Below are 19,354 nucleotides of genomic sequence, written 5' to 3'. Positions count from 1 at the left end.
AACGTGTTCTTAAAGAAAAAGCCCCACACAATTAGTGTATAAGGCTGTTGGACTATATCTTTCTCTAAGAAGATTCAAATACAAATGAGAAAGAAACATTACTAATACAAAAAGAAGTGAATACTCCAACTCAGCACGTGGAACCAAATCTTAGAGAGAATGAAGAAGGGAGTAAGGCACAGCAGGACTAGATTAGTGTATTTTCTTCAGTAACTATACCAATGCATTGTATGATTTCTCCTTCCTTTTAACATTATATAGATGGATTCCTTTAAATCGCAATATGGAAGAGGCAGAGACTGTAAAAAACCCTGAAAAATTCGCATCAAGTTTTTTAAAACCATGTAAAGAAGGCACATGACCGTGTCAAGATTCCAATAAAGTCCATACCTGCTTATAAGTAAAACTTCAGAGAAAATGTATGACTGCAATTGGGACTAATACACAGACCTGGCTAACATCCAGTTAGTACATAAGAAGCTCAAGAACAGTGCCACCATACTTTGGAGTTAAGGCTGCCACTGGAATTAATCCACTTATCAAATGAAAGTAGGAAGAACCAAACAGAATCTATTAAATCTGGCAATGTGGAAGACATACAGCCCGATTCATGTTACAGACATCTATAAAAATGATGCATCGACTGACCGTGCAGAGGAAGTGGAAAGACCCAAACTTCAAAAATGTCCCGCTCTTGGTGAGGAGGCAGGCGCCTTAGTGGATGCCTTGTCACTACACGCAGTTCAGTGACGCTGGTTGTCAGGCTCACAGGGTCAGCTCTCCTCCATCATTATCTGCTCAAAATTTTCCACTTACAAAATTTGATTGTCCATAGAGATTTTTCCCAAAGAAGTCCCAAAGAAGGAATGTGATGAGCATCTTGACATAAGGAACTGGCTCTGTCCTCTAACACTGCCTGCGGCATTAAGAGATTTGAATCAGGCATCTGGTCTTGCCCCTTACTGCTGGTACCTGCGGCATTCACAGACATGCCTGATCAAGACGGTTCCTGTGAAGTTACTGAAAGGGGAAGGTCAGGATGAGGTATAAATTCTGTCCTAGGACATCCTGCCTGAGTGGGCAGTTTCTTCCTCTCTCACTATTTTGGTACAGAACTTTCAGCATCACAGCAGGGTCTTAGTTTGCTTTTAGATACAACATCTGTGATTAAAGAAATTGCTATAAAATAGAATAAGCTATAGGGGCTGGAACTGAATCAGCACTGACTCCATGACAAAACTGGGAAGCTCATCTAAAAAAACTAAGCTCTACTAGATATTTATTTACTGTTATTCTAGCAAGACAAGGCAGAAAAGGCAACCGATCAATCAGATATGCAACTACTTGTAATAAACACTCATTTCATTCCGACATCTTAACTATGACTTTCTAATAATCATAGCCAGGTCAGCTGGGGTCCTTTTATTTTTAACTCAAAACTTGTGATGAAAGATCATTAAAGGGCATATGACAAAATGCTTGTATAAGGCTTAAGCCAACAAAAAATAAGATTAAAAATAGGACAAAAATGTCAAGTAATGCAAGGGCAAAAAAGGGATCCTGAATTTCCTATCAATTTTGTTATACTTTCTGCTGTAACTGAGACTTTTCTGAACACAGAAATATTTAGTGTACTTAAGCATAGTATTTCAAGAATGCATTTCTAAAAATAAAAATTAAGCAGTTGACAGCTTTTCAATTATTTTAGGTTTTAAATTGAGATGAACCATCAGACACATGACTAAGATAGCAATTCTGGTAATTACTGGATGAGGCAGGCACCTGTGTAGTTGGGGCTGCAAAGGAATTTTTATTAGGTTGATAGAAAACAGAGTTGAAATCATTTTCTGAATTTCAACCAATTTAAATGAATTATCTGACCTACATTATCCTATGTTATCCTAAATTTCTCAATGCAGCTGCCAGAAATCTCTTTTCCAAATGGAACAACAGATGGTTTTGAACAATACTGCAATACAGCAATGCTCAGTTTTTCCAAAGTGTTTTTCTCTTGCTAAAATTATAAACATGATTGAGAAAATAATTTTCAGATTTTTCTGAAAGACTTATGCTATTTTCAAAGTAAAAAGCAAAATTTAATATCCTAATGAATTTTTTAGTATTATCTTTGCTGGTTTTTATCTAAAACAACACATGGAAGAGTGTAACCTAGCCTCGTTTTGCAGTAATGTTAATCCCACAGAGCTTGCAAGCACTTCAAAATGCTTCTCTCCATGTGATCATTTCCTGCTCACAGTATGCAGTTAGTGCAAAACTCTAGCACTCTAGGAGGATTAGACAAATGGGCAATTAAGCCTGATGTGAGAGATACTTTAAACTTTTAAACCTTTGTAAATAATTGAAAAACAACTCATTCCTTCAAACATCATCGTGAACAAAATAAATAACAGCCAATTCCAATGAGGCTAACCCCCAGAGAAGCTTAACCTTTCAGATGAAATCATCTCGAGTTCCTTCGACTGTTCTTGGCAGATGACTCAGCTTCATACTCAGTGATTTAATCAAGAATCTACAAGTCTGGTCCCTCCTTCCTTTCCTAGCTCATTCTCTCCAGGGCTGTGCAATGATGTGTATGCTTTGGGTCTGGACAGTCTGTCCTGGTACCTACTCACAACCTGGGAGGATCCTGAGTAGGGCAATCTAAACTCAACCTCAGATTCCATTTTCAAAATGCTAATACTGACCTTACAGGGTGGCTGTGGACTTAATACACTTAACACACGCAAAGAACTTCAAACACACCATGTATGTGGTAAGTGCTCAGCGAGTGTGGGGCTTCCCTGGTGGCTCAGATGGTAAAGAACCTTCCTGCAAGGCAGGAGACCCAGGTTCCATCCCTGGGTTGGGAAGATCCCCTGGAGAAGGGAGTGGTGACTCACTCCAGTACTCCTGCCTGGAGAATCCCATGGACAGAGGAGCCTGGTGGGCTACAGTCCATGGGGTCGCAAGGAGTCAGGCACGACTGAGTGACTAACAGAGTCAGCGTAGCTATTATTACCACCCCTTTTCTCTGGTCTTGGCCAAAGAGATGTCTCTGTGATGCTTAGACCACTTCAAGGCCCAGATATCTGTCACCATCCTACATTCTTAGTCTCACCCTGGACCTTCCCCCTTTGTCCACAAACGTGTTGCCTCTCCTGCTTGTGAGCAAACTGCTCACAAACACAAAACAAAAGAATAAAAAACTTCACACGATGCAGCCAACACCCTTTGTAGCTATTTCATTCTTTCATACAAAACATACTTTTTAAACTACTATTCATTTCCTCCACTTTCTCACCATCTAGTCTGACCTTTTGCATTTTCACTCCTGAAGCTGCCTTCTCAACCATCACCTAATCACTGAATCCAGCAGCCTTTCCTCAGTCCTGTTTCTCAACCTTCCTTCAACAACTGATGGGATCTCCTTCCTCATAAAAACTGTTCTGCTTGCTGCCCTAGATCTGCCTCCCTGTCTAACTGCCATGTGTCTGCCATAGCTGGTTTCTTTTCTACACCTTCCATCTACACATACACCCCAACAGTTCTACCCCCAGCCTCGCGCCTTTCCACATTCTCCCGCACTCGCTCCATTCCTAGTATTTCACTGTCATGGGACTCCCCCCAGGCCCTATCCCTTAACTTCCAAACTGCCGCCTCTCTTCTGGCCACCAGCCCCTCCCCACTCTGCACCTGCCTTTCCCAGCGCGCAAGATGTCTATTTGGTTGTTCCACCCACATCTCAAACTTACCGTGTTGTGTATCAAATCTATCTTTTCCTTCTTAATATTTCCACTTTGGTTAATGAAGGGGATGATCATTCTTTGAACTACCAAGGCCAGAACGTCTGAAGCATCTTTAACCTCCTCCCTCCCTAAAGCTCATCACAGCGCTGACGGGCAGTGCTCTGGAGATCGACGGTGTGAGTGTCTCTCCTGACTCTTCACTTCTGCCGGCGACCCTGGGCCAGTCCGCGAGCTTCGGCGTCCACCGCACGGCTTGTGCAGTTTACATGGGAAAGCGTATGTAAGGGCAAGGGGGGCGACCATTGGCAAGCCACAATGACGATGACAGAGGAGGAAGCTCAGTGGCCTCGGCGGCGCTCTCACCCCCCTCGCTCCCAGGACGTCCCACACACACTTCACGCTGTCTCACGTGAGTGGAAACGCAGAAGGCAGGCTTGCTTGTCAGTGTGGAAGTGCTTCGAGTTTTCATTAACCTCAACCAAGGCAATCTCAACCAACCCCCAAACTCAAGACCTTCTTACATATCAATGTGCTTTTCTCTCCTAGCATCCTAAATAAGAACTTTGTGAGCATTCAGGAATTGACCTTATTTGAACCCAATTTCAAATAACATTCTGCAAGCCGTATGGTTAGAAATTAAAACCATTCTCCATTTTTAATAACGCAGAGTACGTTATCAGTAACGAGCTATAAAATCTTTGTTGTTAGTACTCAAACCAAACAACCACCTTGCAATCCCCTGTCCACACTTCCCCAGGAACCAAAAACTAAATTTAATTTTGGCTTAAGAAAGATGTAAAGATTATAACAATTACTGGGAAAATATCAGAATCATTTAATGTGTTACAAAATCAATACAATGTTATCATTTGCTCTGTGTTATCACTGAACTTCTATCTAGCCTTGCAAAAAAATAGGTTTGATTAGACCTTTTTTATAAATGTCCATATAAATATTTACCACATTTAATTAAAGGTCTAGGGGACCACTACCCACCGCAGCAGCTGCCCTGAGAGAAGCATATCTACGTCTTAATTAGCTGCCTCTGGTTAGTCATTTCTACAGAGGAGGAGGAGGAGGATTACCGCTAAGGATTGGAGCTCTCTGGTCTCTTCCTCTGCAGCTGAAGCATGATAAGACAGAACCTACGGGGCGAGAACAGAAGGAATGCATGTTATACAAAAGAGGAATACCCAACACAGACCACAGCTTCAAGCCTGGGATTCTCCCAAGCCTTCCTGCAGAGGTATCTAGACTCCTGAGAACATCGTATCTTCTTTGCTGCTTTCTTCAACAGAGAGAAAATCTCGGGATTTTTATTCAAATGCTTCTTATGGAAACGGAAAGTTACACTCCCTGTGTTCAAAGAAAACTGTCACTTTTCCTCTGACAATGTTGATACAACAAACACATTATTGATAAGTCACACTATTCGCTCAAACTTGGCAGAAAATTCTGTGTTGCTTTTCTTAAACAAAAATACTGACTCTAGCTATTTTACTGATGTACTGAACCAAGATAAAAGACTTCTGCATAAGCTGACATTGTAATGTTGATATTTAGGAAGAAAGCAGTCTGGAAGTGGCTCTTGGAAGAGGCCTGTAACCACTGTAGAATTCATAAGGGAAAACTGCATAGCAGAGAGATAAATGTCACCCAGATTCAGGGATACTTTTCTACCCACAGGATTCAAGAACGGAGAAGAGCAGAAGTGGCCTATAGATCCATCTGTTAACAGCAGAGGACACCTAGGCCCAGGGAGTCTCATCACTGGCTGTGAGCTCACAGCCAGTGAGAAGAGGGCCTGGGACCCAGCTTTCATCTCGTAATCTCGTACACTCTTCACCATCCTGGTGGAGTTACAAGAAGATAGTAAGGCAGATTTACTATCTTCCCATAACTTGTGAATCATTAATTCCCATTTTCAAACCCGATAACTTCCAAATGATGGGACAGTATTTTAGATGTTCTTCTAAACCAGGGTAGTTAAATTGTCATGTTAAATAGACATGTTAAATTGTCTATCATATTAAATATTTTTAAAAGTTCATTTTTGACAGAGTTAACACAGATTTACTAAAATCTCTTAAAGTTTTAGGGTCAGCGATAAAAAGGTACCTCATTTTCAGACTTTAAACGGTGAGTCAAATAATTCAGTGGCCCAAACCAGTTTTCCTTGAACTAGTTTTTAAAACTGTAAGCAATTAAAAATCTAAAGCCAAATGGTAAATATGTCTAAATACTGTGATTCAGAACATTATAGTACGGTAATACATGTGACTTGTCTTACGGTTTCCCTAGGAAACCTAGGGAACCTCGGAGCTGCTGTTTCCCGCTGCCATGAGACTGACAGGTCACAGCTGCTGACACCAGGGCGGCGGTTTGTTGAGAAAGGCTAAGATGGTGGCCCTGAACTAGTCTAATATAAATCAACGCAATGCAACATGGGCAAAGGAATAAAGGAATAACATGACACGCTAAGTTTAAAAAATTAATCTTATCACACGCTGAAGATAGAAATAGCACCATACTCATAGGGTTGTAAGGATTAACTTTCGTTAGTACATGTGAGAACACAGAGTAAGCATTTGATAAAGGTTAGCTATTTATTGTTGTTTTACTGTCATTATAATGATGTCTTCTAGGTCAAAATAATTCCCGAAGAAAACATAAGGGATTTATGTCCCTAGGTTTTATCCAATGCCTTGGGAGAAAAGACTTTCAAGGTTAAATCTGTGATCATAGATATGATTTCCTACAATGAATTGAAATTGGAAAATGGATATACTAAGTGAAAGTACAAGTACTCATTTTTAACTGAAATAAAACTACAGTGTAAAAACAGAAACAAAACTCAGTGAGGAAGATACTCAGAAACTGTGAACAAAATTATACCTGGGATTTGTCTCAAAATAATCAATGGATTAATAGGGAAGAAGAGAGCAGAGAAGTGGGCAAGAGTATGGATGGAATGATAGTAGCCACAGGTCAATAATTATTGAAGACAGCTAATGAAGACATGGGGGTTCCCTAGTTAGCCTCTCTACTTCAGCATTATGTTTGAAATTTTCCAAATAAGAAGTATGTTTAAAAAGAGATTAATTTCTAATTGATAGCTGGCTTAGAGTCAATTCTTCAGTACAGTTATGGAAACGGTAAAAAAATATGTTAAAAATTGTATATACACATGCACACACATGTAAATACATATGTATGCGTACATTTAATGTAAAACATATGTATACGTGTGTGTGTGTGTGTGTGTGTATTTGAAACAGATTTCTACTGATTTCTAATCCAAAGTCTCTTATATAGTACTTTACTAAAATTATTTGGAGTTTTATATTCACATTAGAAAGTACACCATCTTGGGTACTGGTAAACAGCTGGAGGAAAAGTTACAATCTATAACTCAAACATTGATTTCTACTGATCTCTACTGGCTAAGAGCAGGCAAACACTAAAATATATTTCACACCAGTGTGTGAATGACTAGGGAATGCCCTTTCTGAAGTCTAACTCCCTAGACTGGTCTACGATGTAAGAAATTTCCATCTTGCACAAAGTGAATGCTCTCAGGCCGTCAGTGAGACGTCTGGAGATGGCTGGCCCGCGTGGGTAGGCGCATCCTGCTTGGGAGGGAGTCTTGTCTGAGGCCAGGCCCCAAGCCCGTAGTTCACACTCAGAATCACCTGGGGGAGGCTGGTAGGAACACACAGATTCCCAGCCTCCACCCAGGACGTACTGAATCAGAATTTTCTCAAGATCCACAATTCTGTAATTTGGAAGAGTTTTCCCTTTTCCTCATTTCTGATTCTGAGTGCTTGGGATATCTGGTTTTGTTGTTTTGATGTGTGAACACAGCTGTTCATGAGGAGAGATGGGAGGCTCAGGCAGTGGAGAAAGGACAGACAGGGCGGGGACTATCATCAGTGTGAGCGGCTCGTCACTAGGGTCCAAGGACCGCTTTCGGCGGAGAAAGCGGAGGACGGAGGGGCCCGGGGCCTGAGCTTTGATGTGGTCGTATGACCTTTGACAAGTTTCTCAAGTATGCTGGGTCTCAGTTTCCTTAGCTGTTTAAGTGAGGAGAGAGGAAGCACGTGGTTCTCGCCGGTCACAGTGATGTAACAGACCCCGAGCGCTCCGCAGGGAGGGGCGGCGGCCGGGAGTGCGCCCAGGGAGGCCGAGGCGTCCCGCAGGAGCACCCACCTCTAACGTGACCATCTGCTTGGCCATGGCTCTCTCCACCGCTTCGTACATCTGTGTGTTCTGGATCCCCAAGCCACAAAAGATGACAAAAGCTTCCAGAAACTGTTCATCGTTTCGGTTGAAAGGCTTAACTTTGCCAGTGGTTTCCTCCATCTTATTAACAAGTTGGCAAACCCCTATAATAATCCAAGAAATTGAACAGATGTTACTATTCATAATCACAATATGCACTGACTTTAACACGGGCCCCCAAAGGTCTACGGCTTTTCTTTTAGGAGTGCTTGGCATCTCCAAATAGTTAAACGGATCCTCACACAAAGAAGCTAGAACAATGAACTCAGTTAATTTACATGCAAACTCATTTCACACAGTCCTAAATGTATGTTGTCTATGTTCAAAAAGATCCTAGACTACTATTTTCTTCCAGATTCTGTCACAAGTTTTATATCAGTTGTATCCCCAAAGACAATTTGTCCTTTGGAGACTAATTGGATTTTTGTACTCTTGCCAAGAGAACAATTTTGATGCACATCAGAATTTTGGGTCACCCAGGCTGCCTTTCCTTACTGAGAAATCAGAAGTTAAAAAACACAATTATCCACAAAACAGAATGTAGTTTGAGACAGTCTCAAATTTCCAATATGTACCTCTGTGTCCAGGAGAATATTTCCAATCATTTTTGATACTGCAAATAAATGCATGTAGAGATGACTATTTACTTAGATATAAGAGCAGAATTCATCTTTGAAGAAAATCATAACCAGACCTCCCAAGTCCTGGTCTTTCTTAGAAAGTCAAACACATAGTATATATAAATGGAAGACTATGTCAAATCGTAATTGAACTCGTTGTTCTATGGGGCTCCGATCGTAAGGGGTCTCTGCGAGGAGTCTGATGACCTTGTACCTCTGGGTAACAGTGCTGCTAACGTCCCGTCTCTTCTGTCTCTACATATGTAACACAGACTTCCATCACGGCCTACTGTGGAGGAGGCGCGGTGCTCAATGCTTCAGGACACACGTGGACTCCGGTCTGCATGATTCACACTATGAGAAAGGGGCGCTCACATCCGCTTTAAAGATGAAGACACTGAGTCTCGGGAAGGTCAAGTCATGTGCTCCAGGGTGCTTATGTTTAAAGCTGAAACCCCAGCTCAGCCTAGCCCCAAAGACCAGATTATTACCGTACATCTGCCCTGTGCCTTTTACCCCTGTCTGATGACTGTTGGCAGTTTCCTGACTGCCTCTTGCTCACCCACACCTTTGCCTGTAGTTTTCCGCTGGTCCCAGTCTCTTTCCTGTTGCCCAGGAGATCCCTACATCTAGATCCCTACATGCCCTTCACAGGGAGCTCCCAGAGGCCTCCCACTTCCCCAGGGGAGGCAGACACCTCTCCTATCTCCTTAACGTTTACCAGCTGGAGGATCATCGGGAGTTTTATTTCTGTCTCTCTTTCTAGACTGTACATATCCTGGGCTTAAGAGATTTTATTTTTCAGTTCCACTTCCTTAGTTAGCCAGGCCTGGCACACAGCAAGACTCAAAAAATGTTTACCGAATTAACGAAAGGATGCAAGACTACAGTTCTGACCCAATTGCTTTCCCATGAAGATTGTGGTTGGCTATCTCTTTATTTTTCCTGGAGCATAAAAGGATTTCAGAGAGTCTGAAATGATGCATGGTTGCACATGTAGTCCCTTTATCACCAGTGGTGTGCACTTTATTTTTAACACTACAAATTATCTGTATCCTCCTTCTGCTCTTTGTTTGTGGGAGTTTTTCTATTTTAGATAGTAAAGCCATCCGTATCTACCAGTGTTACCACTGCAGAGGTTACTTCTCTAACACTTATTCCATTATCAAGAAAAACTTAAAAGTTGGACACTGCAAGTAAAAACCATTGAGTAAATGGCAATCAGCATTCATCATTTTAAAAGACCACATACCATGTACAGTGCAAACACAAGGGTTATGTCCTCCAACCTTTGTGAATCCCCAAATTATAAACATGGGACTGTTTATGTAGGCATCTGGCTATCTCCCACATCACATGTTCTTGAGAGTCATGCATTCCTTATCTTCATAGCACAATGTAACTGCTTTTCAGTTGTTACTAAGTTTTCTCCTGCTTGATGGGCACTTTGCATAAACAGGATTTTTCCTTTTGTCACTTCATAAGATTGACTGTGCATATGGAAAGAAGACAGGCCGTGGTCATCAGGCAGTCGGCTAGGCTTGGGGCCGAGGTAAGGAGCTCTCTCCTGGACAGCAGTTCAAATCTAAGCCTCAGTCAGTCATTGAATGAATACATTGTTGTTTAGCCGCTCAGTCGTGTCCAACTCTTTGCAACCTCATGGATCACAAGGCTCAATCTGGCTCGCCAGGCTCCTCTGTCCATGGGATTCTCCCGGCAAGAATACTGGAATAGGTTGCCATTTCCTTCTCCAGGGGATCTTCCCAACCCAGGGATCGAACCTGTGTCTTCTCCTGTGGCTCCTGCATTGCAGGCAGATTCTTTACTGATGAGCAACCAAGGAAGCCCAGTAAGTGGTATTAATTAATACCCCAGGAATTGAAAGGTACTAAAACGGCATATTCAGCATACAAACAGCAGGAGTTGTCTGTACCAACCACAGCTCAGGGCAGAACAGCGAGCACGTGTCAGAATCCGCCTCGGCAGACAGGCAGACACAGAGTAACACTCAGAAAGCTTGGACCCATTTACAGACAGTTTTCACAATGTATTTCTTAAAGATGTGGAAGAATGGATGAAGAGTATAGTAATGAAATTTAAAACTGGTCATTTGAAATGCCACATCTACTAGCAAGTGATATAAAATCAGAAGCACTTATACATAAAAACAAAGTAGTCATTGCAGAACCAAAATTAAAACAGAATCACTCAGCCAAAATCAATCACTATGTACAACCATAAAATAAAATATTCAAAAACATATTAGGTGAAAACCGAGAAGTAGCACAGTTAGATAATAAAATATCAGTGTTATGTAATATTATTAGTTCACAAAGTACTTGCACAGACATTATTTCACATGCTCACAACAGCAGCTCTGAGAGCTAGTTGGCACTGAAGGCCTCTGGAAATTATGCTGAAGGGAACTAGGTAGTTTCTCAAATCACACACTGAGGTTTCCTTTTCTATAACTCCAGGAGGCGGACGTTCTTACCAACCAGTTTTCCTGCTGGCTTTGTGGCAGAGCAGGGCGTCACCTCTTACATTCTGCCTGTGGTCTCAGGTCTTCTTTCCCACACAACATGGGGAGATGCCCAAACTGTTAATACTCATGGCTCAGACAGTAAAGAATTGGCCTGCAACGCGGGAGACCTGGGTTGGATCCTTGGTCAGGAAAATCCCCTGGAGAAGGGGATGGGAAGCCACTCCAGTATTCTTGCCTGGAGAATCCCATGGACAGAGGAGCCTGGCGGGCTACAGTCCATGGGGTCACAAAGAGTCAGACACGGCTGAGTGACTAACACACACGCACACACAAGACCTGCCCTTTTATACCCTTATGACCTACCTTGCAAAAAAATTTTTTTCAAGACATTTTCTTCAAGATATTTGCCAATTATTTTAATTTAGGAAGTTTCTCGCTGTAGAAAAGATTTAATTTCTCAAGTAAGTCATCTTTTAAGTTTTCAACTATAGTGTCTTGCTTTTAAAAGAAGCTTCCTGTTTTAAGATTACATATAAACCAATATTTTCCTCTAGCACTTTTACAGATTCATTCTATCATATTCAATCTTCTAATTCTACTTAATTCCCCACCCCCCACTAAATTGCTACTGGATTCTTATGAAACTTAAATAGTTATTCATCCTTTAATAATTTAAATTGTCACCTCAAATAATAAATTCATATTATTTCAACAATGTGCTTTTTTCACATTTAAATTTCATGAAATCAGTTTGCATTCTCATCAATTGCTTGTAATGGTATAACTAAAATTATGTTTTTCTTTCTTTGAGTTACATAAAATGGTGTCTTTCAACCAACGACATCTTAGAAACAGAAATGTAGTCTATTATATACCAACACAAATTATATCGGACTTGGGTCGGCATTTAGACTTTCTATTGTGTCCCATCAATCTTGCCATCTTCTCGAGCATACATTTAATACTTTTAGTTATGCTACTTATACAGCATTATTTTAATTTCTGATAAGGCAATTCTCTATCCATCAACCCTGATTATTTTGCACTATCCGTCCAGAAGAATTTTATAAATACTTCTTTTTATATGTCCTCCAGATGAATTTTTTATGTTTGTTAAGAACTCCCTTCCCCTTTGAAAAACAATCTTATCAGGACATGTATTAAAATTGAAATAAAACCTAATCTGCAAAAACTTAACATCTTAAAAAAATTCTCATCATCAGGGAATGTTTTGTCAGTTCATGTACTGAAGATTTTCAAGTTATCTAGTACAGTTTTATAGTTCTCCTCACATAGATGTTCCTATCTCTGACAAAGTTTATTCCTTGTTACTACTCTATATGAGATTTTTTCCCATTATTATTTTCCAACGAATTTGTCTTGCCATGTAAGAAAGTTATTTTCCTTTAACGATTTGAAAGCCAGGCACTTTTGCAACTCTCTTTTTAGATAGCTACTTTCAGCTGATTCTCCTGGGTTTTTCCATTTAACAATCGTATCATATTGTAAGTTATTTTGCTATTTCCTTTTCCATACCTCGCCTTATTTCATCCTTTCCTGTCCTCTGGTTGCTTTGGTAAGAATTGGGTATTACTTTGGGTAATAGTGTTCTTTTTTTTTTTATGGACTTAAAAAATATAACTTTTTCAACTAACTTCCATGAGAAATTTTAAATTCTTCTTAGTATTAAGTTAGTAAGTAAGTAAGTGTGAGTTGCTCAGTCGTGCCCGACTCTTTGCGACCACATGGACTGCAGCCGACCAGGCTCCTCTGTCCATGAGATTTTCCAGGCAAGGATACTGGAGTGGGTTGCCATTTCCTTCTCCAGGGGATCTTCCCAACCCAGGGATCGAACCCAGGTCTCCTGTACTGCAGGCAGATTCTTTAACAACTGAGCTACAAGGGAAGCTCCTTAGTATTGGTTATTATCAATTTTTATAGAATTTCTGTTTCATCAAAACATATCACTTTTTTGTTACAGTGTATTTTCTAACATCTTTTAATATTTCTTCTGCATCTATAATTATATTTGCTTTCTCATTCCTATTTGTGTTTCTCTTATTTCCCTCATTATCTGTGTTGGATGTTTGTTTACTGTTTGCCCATCATCTCGATTTACTATCCCTTTTCATTTCATAAATTTCTCTTTTCAATTTCTTTCTTCTGCTTTCTCTCTTCCTATTCATTTATTTATTTTGGGGGCAGTGTGAGGAGTGAGATGAACACTTAGTTGAAATAGTTTAATTATTTACTGTTTCAGCCCAGTCGCTCAGTCATGTCCAACTCTTTGTGATCCCATGGACTGCAGCACACCAGGCCTCCCTGTCCATCACCAATTCCCGGAGTCCACCCACACTCATGTCCATCGCATCGGTGATGCCATCCAACCGTCTCATCCTCTGTCATCCCCTTCCCCTCCCGCCTTCAATCTTTCCCAGCATCCGGGTCTTTTCCAATAAGTCAGCTCTTAGCATCAGGTGGCCAAAGTATTGGAGTTTCAGCTTCAGCATCAGTCCTTCCAATGAACACCCAGGGCTGATCTCTTTTGGGATGGACTGGTTGGATCTCCCTGCAGTCCAAGGGACTCTCAAGAGTCTTCTCCAACACCACAGTTCAAAAGCATCAATTCTTCAGTGTTCAGCTTTCTTTATAGTCCAACTCTCACATCCATACATGACCACTGGAAAAACCACAGCCTTGATTAGGTGGACCTTTGTTGAAAAAGTAACGTCTCTGCTTTTTAATATGCTGTCCAGGTTGGTCATAACTTTCCTTCCAAGGAGTAAGTGTCTTTTAATTTCATGGCTGCAGTCACTGTCTGCAGTGATTCTGGAGCCCAGAAGAATAAAGTCAGCCACGGTTTCCACCGTTTCCACATTGCCATGATCTTTGTTTTCTGAATGTTGAGCTTTAAGTCAACTTTTTCACCTCCTCTTTCACTTTTATCAAGCGGCTCTTTCGTTTATTATTTCCTGATTAATAACAGCAAAATATTTAAAGCTCTACATCTCCTCTGAATACAGTTTTGACCTTATAGCTTGCATTTTTATATTAAGTTGAGGTGGCCACTAATTTTCTGAAATGCTATACTTTCATTTTTTTTTTCTTCATAGTGAAAACTTTTATATTTGCAATTAGCCAGCTGGACTCAGTTTAGATGATCCCAATTTTGTTGGCAACATCCAAAGCATCATAGTCAGGAGCCAGTCGAACATACGCCTTCTTCTCTCCATCAAGCCTGATCAGAGTATTGACCTTAGCCACGTCAATGTCATAGAGCTTTTCCACAGCCTGTTTAATCTGGTGCTTGTTGGCCTTGACATCCACAACGAACACCAGTGTGCTGTTGTCTTCTGTTTTCTTCATGGCTGACTCGGTGGTGAGGGGGAATTTGATGCTGGGTAGTGGTCACGTTTGTTTCTCCTCGGGGCGCTCTTCCGAGGATATCTGGGCTGCCTCCTGAGCCTCAGTGTTTTGGGCCGCCGGAAGGTGGGTGACGTCCGGATCCTCTTTTTCTTGTGGCTGTGGACTCCTTTCAACACAGCTTTCTTGGCCTTCAAAGCCTTTGCTTTGGCTTCAGCTTTAGGAGGGGCAGGGGCTTCCTTCTTCGCCTTTGGCGCCATCTTCATGAAAAGGGTTTCTGAAACTTCTTACCACGGGCTTATACAGCCAACGCTCTATACTTTCATTTTGACTTTTGATTTCTTCTTTGACATTTGGGAGAATGTTTTCAGTTTCTAAGGGAGCTTTTCCCTTCTAATTTATCCTTTTATTATGCATTTCTAGTTTTAATGCACTGTGTTCCATGACAGTGGTTTTCAATTCTACTTTCCAGAAATGACTAAGTTTATGTTGTATGTGTGTATTTGTAAATTTCTAATGGGTATTTGAAAGAAATTTGTGTTTTTAAATTATGACATATAAAAGTAAATGCATGCCAATTAAATCATTTCATTTTTTAATCAATTCTAATGTTTCCTCTTTTCCTATTTAGCATTCTAAGAAAAATATATTAAAGACTCTCATTGTGACTACCATTTTGTCCATTTCTCTTTGTACTTTTAATAGCTTTGACCTTTATATGTCAATGATGTTATTTACTTTATTAGAGGCATTTATGACAATTACACTTCCCTCTGTGAATTTAACTTATTCATTGCAAAGTGATTCTGTACATTATGCTTTTATCTTAAAATCTACCCTGATACTAATATTGTTATCTCTATTCAAATTTTGCCCATTTTGTGTACAGCAAGTTCTTACAAATAGTATACACTTCATATTAATATGTTCTAGAAATCCCACAGTGTTGGTGGTCCAGCAAAGGTTAAGTTCTGTTTTCCAGGGCTACTATGAAGTTTCCCTTATTTTTCTATTTCTTCAATCAATTCTTGAAACTATAACCCTTATGTTTATTTTCATTCTGTAGATTTTCACTTTTATAAGTTAAAGATATAATATCCTTTTTTTTTTTTCTCATTTTCTTCCAATTGCTACTGTCCCTACAGTCTTATTTTCTGGTGCTTCTTATCATTAAACACAATTTACAATTCTCTAACTGGGAAAAACTGAATACCTTAAGCAACACAGGCAATATGTACCATGTATGACACTGCACAAAGTAATTATGTTTGCATTAGGAAAATCCTAGCAAATATTTTTACAAACAACTGAATAGATTGCCAAATGATATAATTTAATATGAAAAATAAAATTAAGTAGTCAAATTTAAACTTATATAATTTTACAGCATTTACTTACGCCTTGGAATCATATTGCCACACATAGATGAGCAGAGAATTAGTATGAGTTTAGAAAATACATTCTTTAAGGAACACATACTTCTCTCTCTAGCTTCACTGTGTCAATAACATGTGGTGTAACACTATGATTTGTATTACTTTTTCACTAAAAAAAAGAGATATAAATGTAAGTTATCTAAAGTGGAAATGTTCTCAACAACTTTTTTTTTTGGATGGGAATGGGACTGGTTTCTTCAAAACATGCCCTGAAACTGACATGGAAAATAGGCATAAGTATTTCTAGTAAATGTAAGAAAAAGACAAACTTAATCTAATAAATAGGGGAAATAATTGGTTAAAATAAATGAATGCTTCATGAGGAAAGGAGCTTCTTAACAGTGTTGGAAACAAAGTGGTGGAAACATTCTGTATCAGCCAGACCACTGAGAAAACATTTGCTACAAAAAAATACCTTGGAGAATACATTTAATGATACAATAGGCCCTGCACTGGTCTAACGTCTACAATTTCATCTAATTGTCAGTAATGGAAAAAAAGGAAGGAAAGAAAGATTACAAAAACCACATGGGCCGGTCTGTCTTTCCGCATGTAACTCTGTGGGGATTCTATATTAGAATTACATAATAGCAAAATCTGGTCTGTGACATGTAAGAAAAATTATTACAACCATGCTATTTTCCATGCTACATCTGTGAGTATAAAGTACAGTTGAGAATTCAAATTTTCTGTTTTGTCACACTTACAGAACAGTGGGGAACACTGAAAATTTTCCCTATTGGAATTACCTTGAACCCCCACCAGCAATCTCACTAGGGTATTTTTCTTTCTTTTAATTGGTAGGGAATTTTTCCTTCCCTAAAACAACATTTGCTTACTTTTGACTCTTGTTATCAAATATGAGAGGCACAAAATATATGCAAACAGAAATCTGATTATTTTAGCTGGTACTGTTCTTTTCCGGTTCACTTGCTGGAACAGTGACAGGACCATAGAATGTGGCTTCCGAAGGGATCTGAAGGCTGTGACTTAGTTGTGTTAGGTGCCCATCACTGTTTAAACGCTTAAACGGAGAGTGGAACCAGGTGGATATCCTGAGTCCTGTTCCCATCCTGTGGGATGTTCCCACAGGAACAGGAGTCCTGTTCCCATCTCTGTGCTTCCCCAAATGACTCTTATCACTTGTGTAAAGTGATGAAAAAGCCTGATTATAACTTCCTCTAGCCACTCCCCATTCCCAATTATTCCAAAGAGATGCTGCTGAGAAAAAGTGAAGACATGACTTACTGTGGCCAGCTGCCACTCTGTCTTCCTTCTCACCAAAACATATTAGTATTCATAAATGATGCATTGCTTCTGGAATTCATTTCACATTTTCAAAGGTCAAAGGCAGCTTGTTGTAAGCTCTACACTTCTATCAAAAAGTGTAACATTTGCAATGCAGTTTGCACCTAACTCCCTAGGATATAAACTTCCATAATCCAGACATTTACTCAGTGTCATACCATAGGGCACCTCCGTCAGTTTTCTTTTGTTTCTGTTAGGGATCTGATCAGTGATATCCTTGAAAAGAGCTAATACATGAATTCACTAGGTTCTCCTTTTTTCTCTGAGAACTGAGAGGTGTGCAAGTGAAGAACAGCCTTCAGGGAGTCACCAGGCTGTCTTCCAAGAGGCTGATGAGGCAATTCACCAGTGAGTCCAGCCCCGGAGGCTCGGAAATTAGATTACCATGCCGGGGACATCTCCTGCTCTCTGGGGTAGAGAACAGTACCTCAGCTCACAGACTGACTTATGAAACCAGAATAGTATCAAGAAATGGGTACCAACAAGAAATGGGTCTGCCTCAGGAATGCGAGCAGTGCACCTGTAACTCAGCCCATGACCTCAAGTCCAGGTGGCTGATCTACGATAAGGAACATCTGGCAAAGCGAGCCACACATTCATGAGGCCAGGGAGAAGGCATGCTCTTCACCTGAGTTAACGTATCTTGGAAAGTAAACAGTCAGAACAAGGGAAGTCAGACTGGTGGGCTGTTTAAAGGTGTAAGTCAGTGTATCTGTCTCAAAGCGAGGACGCACACCAGGAGGACTGGATCACTGGGAAGCACCAGGGACCACCTGCTGCATGCACAGCCACCCAAGGGTGGTCTCGTTGAGTGGTTAGAAGAGCCTATGCACCGGTCCAGCCTTCCATACCCATCTCCACGGAAGGGGCAAAGGTTGCCAGGCTACTGGACAGAACTGGAGAGGCAATTTTAGGTCTCCCCCGTCCCACTTTCATAAACAACACCTCCCTCCCCCACCTTTCTGACTGACACTCTTCTTTAATAAAATTACAGTCAAATCTTGGAACTAACCAGAATTTTTTTTTTTCTGGAAACTGATTTTCAACCTGGAAACTAATCAGATTTTTAAGGTAAATTTATACAGCTAAGTCTTGCGCCATTAGGGTTTTTATTTAAAAGTTTAAACCTTTATTTCAACTTCTAGGGGGAATATTTAACAGTTCAGGCTATTTTGATCACGCATGTGTTGGTCGCTCAGTCATGTCCGACTCTTTGTAAACTTATAGACTGGAGCCCGCCAGGCTTCCCTGTCCATGGAATTCTCCAGGCAAAAATACTGGAGTGGGGTGCCATTCCCTTCTCCAGGGGATCTTCTCGACCCAAGGATTGAACCTGGGTCTCCTGCTTTGCAGGTGGATTCTTCACCATCTGAACCACCAAGGACGCCGTAACTGGCATATAAATTTCCTTTTCTACTCTTAATATAACCTGCCGTGCCAAGAAACAAACATGTCAGTAACAGGAAACATCATCTCATTTTTCAGAGAATGTCTTCTTCCACCATTCCTGCAGTAGACATGTTTTACTAAACTTTATATAAGAATGTAAACTCCCTGAGGCAGGGATTTTGGCTTATTCACTGATTTATTCCAGGTGCCGAAAACATGGAGTGTTCAATGAATACAACCTACAATCTAAACCACATCATTCAAAAAAGAAAAATTATAAACTACGATGTGAGGCTCTAAAACAATATATATTATCAATTTGATATCTCTCAGTCTACTAACTTTCAACATGTCATTTTTAAACAAAACCTCTGTTGAAACAGGATTATAATTACAAAAGTATATCATATTTAACAAGATATTTAACAAATATTTGTTGACATTTATCAATGTAAAATTAGTTAAAAATTCTTTATCATTCCAATTTTCATCTTTTTTTCATATTTTAGTCTTTAAATTTATACTGGAAAGAAGTTTCTGGGAATATATGTTTTTCTTATATAAGTGCAGAGTGGAGGTCAATGAAAAGGCTTTACCTATCACTTTGTTCTTCTTTCCATTTTTTATAGGTGTACAAAGCAAACTTCTAATGCACTGCTGGTTTACATTTCCCATGTTTTCATTCTAAACAAAAAAACAAAAAGCAAAACAGCTAAATACTATGAA

General features: G+C 40.1%; 1 protein-coding gene and 1 pseudogene across 4 annotated transcripts in view; both read right to left on the bottom strand.

Annotated features, from left to right (window-relative positions):
* PDE5A (phosphodiesterase 5A) overlaps positions 1–19,354 on the bottom strand; it is a 149,688-nt gene that overhangs the window by 48,253 nt on the left and 82,081 nt on the right. For all 4 annotated transcript variants that reach the window (XM_043871546.1, XM_043871549.1, XM_043871548.1 and 1 more), the window contains exons 9-11: positions 19,225–19,312; positions 7,956–8,131; positions 4,832–4,891 (exon numbers count right to left, since the gene is read on the bottom strand). In XM_043871546.1, coding sequence (XP_043727481.1) covers positions 4,832–4,891; positions 7,956–8,131; positions 19,225–19,312 — 324 coding nt within the window. The remainder of the gene's footprint in view (positions 1–4,831; positions 4,892–7,955; positions 8,132–19,224; positions 19,313–19,354) is intronic.
* On the bottom strand, positions 14,066–18,537 carry LOC122673626 (annotated as a pseudogene).

The sequence above is a fragment of the Cervus elaphus genome, chromosome 17 (assembly GCF_910594005.1).
Source record: "Cervus elaphus chromosome 17, mCerEla1.1, whole genome shotgun sequence".
NCBI lineage: Eukaryota > Metazoa > Chordata > Mammalia > Artiodactyla > Cervidae > Cervus > Cervus elaphus.
The sequence above is the reverse complement of the archived record's forward strand: the minus strand, read 5'-3'. Positions and strand labels throughout refer to the sequence as shown.